The sequence below is a fragment of the Mytilinidion resinicola genome, assembly GCF_010093595.1.
Source record: "Mytilinidion resinicola strain CBS 304.34 unplaced genomic scaffold BDZ99scaffold_31, whole genome shotgun sequence".
Lineage (NCBI taxonomy): Eukaryota > Fungi > Ascomycota > Dothideomycetes > Mytilinidiales > Mytilinidiaceae > Mytilinidion > Mytilinidion resinicola.
Window position 1 is genome coordinate 1 of NW_022985467.1, and position 3,763 is coordinate 3,763.

At 41.0% G+C, this 3,763-nt stretch overlaps 1 protein-coding gene across 1 annotated transcript; it reads left to right on the forward strand.

Moving 5' to 3' along the window:
• Window positions 1-719: 719 nt before the first annotated feature.
• BDZ99DRAFT_401218 (uncharacterized protein) lies at window positions 720-890 on the forward strand (the record flags this gene model as incomplete). The annotated part of the gene is made up of 1 exon (XM_033716216.1): window positions 720-890. A coding segment is annotated over one exon (171 nt), but the record flags the coding sequence as incomplete, so codon positions are not given.
• Between the last annotated feature and the right edge of the window lie 2,873 nt (window positions 891-3,763).

Below are 3,763 nucleotides of genomic sequence, written 5' to 3' on the forward strand. Positions count from 1 at the left end.
CCCTGCTACTTTCCTGTGCATAATCTAATAATATTCACGGCCAATCTATATATATAATGCACCGAATATCCGGTATATCTACCTCTATACCTAACGCGCTTATTACTATAATTACCTATTGCTTGCCGTCTATAAACTCGCTTAATATGCTTGCTTTACCTACTGCATTATAGTAATACGCGCTGCAATCCAACGCCTGCGCTATCCTCTTTACTTTTCCAACTGTGCTACTATATACTACTACCTTCCTAGTTTAAATCCTCTAAATTTTCCTTTAAATTATCCCTAAAACCGCTTCCTCTATCTCCTATTTTCCTTCTCTATCTACTTAAACTATATAATACGCCACGTTTATTTATGCCGTCCTCGCCCTAAACATCTTCACCTGCTCCCTCTAGAAATGCATTCTTTAATATAATTCCTCTTTCTCTATTAGCGGCAATATTGCGGTTAATAACACTATTTATATCTCGGCCGCTACTAGCTTACCTAACTACTGCATCTGCTTCCGGAATATATATCGACGGTTTAAAACAATATAACACTTGTTAATAACAATCCGATCTAGCTGCCGTATTGCCCTTAATCGATTTAAAAACGTTATAAATCCCTTACTAACGGCGGATTCCGGCGTTACTAATACAACAGCTGCTATATCTAGAGGGTGCCGTCCTTCCTATTCCTTATATAAAATACCTAGCTTCTTACATCGCCGCTTTATATCCCCTTGCAATGCAATTAACAGCACTATAACTACTATTATTCCACCCTGCTCTGCCCACGCTGGCAATATAAATAACAAGCTCTTTCCTGCACTAGTTAGTATTACTGCTACTACCGGGCTCTCGCCTGCCGTGATTATCGCGATTACGTCCTCCTGCACGCCTTAGAACACCGCCTCTATACCTATTATCCGCTTTAACTATACTACTATATCTATTTTCCTTAACTGCGCCTATTAATCTTTTTAACCTTTATCTGCTTTACTTTTAAACGGAGCCCGCTTCCGCTTTTTTAATATAAACTTGTTATTAACAGCTAACTAATATCCTAAAAACCGATGCTAATCTATGCTTAATGCCCGGAACTGCTGCCTTTTATCGGCCACCGCTCCTGCCTGCTCTATAATTGCTCGCGTATACACTAACCCGGCAACGTGCGATATATGCCCGGCCTGCTCGTCTGCAATTACTGCTGCTATATTCTCCTTATTCCACTTCTTATTATTATTATTATCCTCTGCCCTAAACGCCGTTAAACCGCGTATAAACCTTCTGCTAATACTAATAGCAATTTCACGGTATAACTAGATAGTTAGCTCCTGCCCTAACCTAACCCTGCTCTCGCGCTTTAACGCCTGTTGTAACCGTTCCGACGTCTACTTACGCCCGCTTAGGTCGGCCGGCTATAAATGCGACGATATTGCTTCTTTCTCCCACACTATCGCCTTTAATTGCTGCTAGAACGGCAATACTAACTATAAATACTATACTAATAACTCCTCCACCTCGCGCGGTATATATTAATAGATAATCTTAATATCGCCACTAACTATATAACCCTTATAGTATCGCGTTATAAATACTACTATACCGTCCTCGATAAATATATTGCAATGCCCGCCCTTTACTGTATTGCTATACCGAACGCTTAAAACCTCGGGTTCTTATGCTGGCTGCCCTCCTAATATATATATTAACACAATTAACTTCTCTTAGAATTCGATTACGCGTGACATATACTGCTCAACTCCTTGTTAATTAATACCCGAGCAGTATTCTGCCTTTAAAAACCTTTCTCGGGTTACAGGATCGCGTCCAACACGATTAAACAACCACGTCTCTCTATTAACAGGCAACCGCGTTCGATAGTCCTTTAAAAAATTCCATTCCGGTCGCTTATCTGTTAGATTATCCCGTAATTCACTCTATAGGATTACGGGCACTTAATTAGTTGTCTTGTTCTATTTGCTGGGTAGCGGGATTTCAGCATATATATATGCTGAAATCCCGCTATTAAAAAACAACAGCTTTTCTAATAATAACCGTCGGCTCTCTATAACTAACCCGTGTACTATACTGTAGAACTAGGCTATATTAAAATATAACCCCTTATATAACAACTCGTCGTGGCCTATCTATTTAACGTGGCCTCTTAATATACTGTTGTAATAGATCTTTAACCCGTATATCCGCAAATCCAACATCTACTACATTAGCCCGTGGCTCCCTTAGACTATAAACTTATCTATTATCTCTTAAACAAACTGCAAATATCCTTTCCGCTGCTGCTAGGACGGCGTACTGCTGTTGTCGCTCTTATACGCACTATTGCTGTTAAACTCGCTATTTTAAAACGGCTCTAACAACTCTAACGCTTACTAAACCACTATAAAACGGGTGACCTTAATAACGGCTAATAAAATAGGCGGATACAACTCGGGGCCCTTCCAGCCGTTCTTTTTAACACCTAACACCGCTAATACATATACTAACGGGCTGTTATACTCCTTACGGGTGATGGATTAGTTTAGCAACTTAATACAAAACTGCAAACACGCCTTCTAGATGCCTATTAACCCTTCTAGCTTACTACTAGCGTTCTTAGGCCTGCTATCTCCTGTTCCCTGCTCTTTATCGCCATCTATTTTATTAATTTCTATTTTATCCTCCTCCTCTTCCATCTTATCCTTTTCCTCTTCTTCCGTCTTATTTTCTCCCTCCACCTCTCGCTCGGCCTGCTTAATTAACGCCTCCTACGCCTCTTACTGCCGCCGCGTAAACTGGTACTTAGGGCTCTCCTACTTATGCTCGCGCTGCGTACAGGCAAAAAACATTAACATCTGCTTCTACAGCTAGGTGTATTTGCCAATCGACTTCTCGTCTATATACGGCTGCAACGGCTGGTACTGTGTCTGGTGCTTCTCTATTTAAATTGCCTCTAACCGCATAAATACGCCAACTTAATTAATAACCAACGCCTGGCTAAACCGCGTTAACCCGTCTATAGCCTCCTAAATTGCGGCTTTAACAGGTTCCTCCTCCTGCTTTAGGTCTGCGTTTAGCTCCTTAATACATGCTAATAAATCCGGCCTTTCTATACCTACTAAATACGGCAACCACTGCGTCCGCTCCAACTACAGGTTTACCTCGTCTCTCTTACTGGCCTAGATAGTTATTTAGACTTGCTTCTTTATATTTGCCCACGCCTCTGCTATCTTCTTCCCTAACTGCGCCCATGCAATCTTGCCGTTAACGGGAACGGGTTCTGGCCTGGCTTCCTGGCCTTGCCTGGGTTATCGCACTTTAAAATACTGTAATCCGTGGCCTTATACAAAAAACCGCTGGCAATAGATATGTTTAAATACCTTTTTAATACGTGCCTGCACCCTCTTTTCTCCTAATTAACTTAGCCGTCCTGGCTTCCTTCCTGCTAACCACCTATAGATCTTTTGCCAATGCTTTCTTATTACCCTAATACTCCGCGATATATAACGGCAATAGCCTGGTTCTAGTTAATATAATAATCTATCTAAATACAACGGCAACTAGCTAACTGGCGCTATAATACTGTCCGGCATTTTAAACTTACTCGGATACTAGATAACTCCGGGCTATTTACGCACACCTTCTCTAATTAAATCGGCCTCTTTGCGCAGTACCTTATAGATCTTTTGTAAATAGCCTTTAATCTGGTCTAGCTATACACTATACCTGCACTCCTTGCAAATAGCTAATTGGAATTCGGCTAAATGCTTAAAATA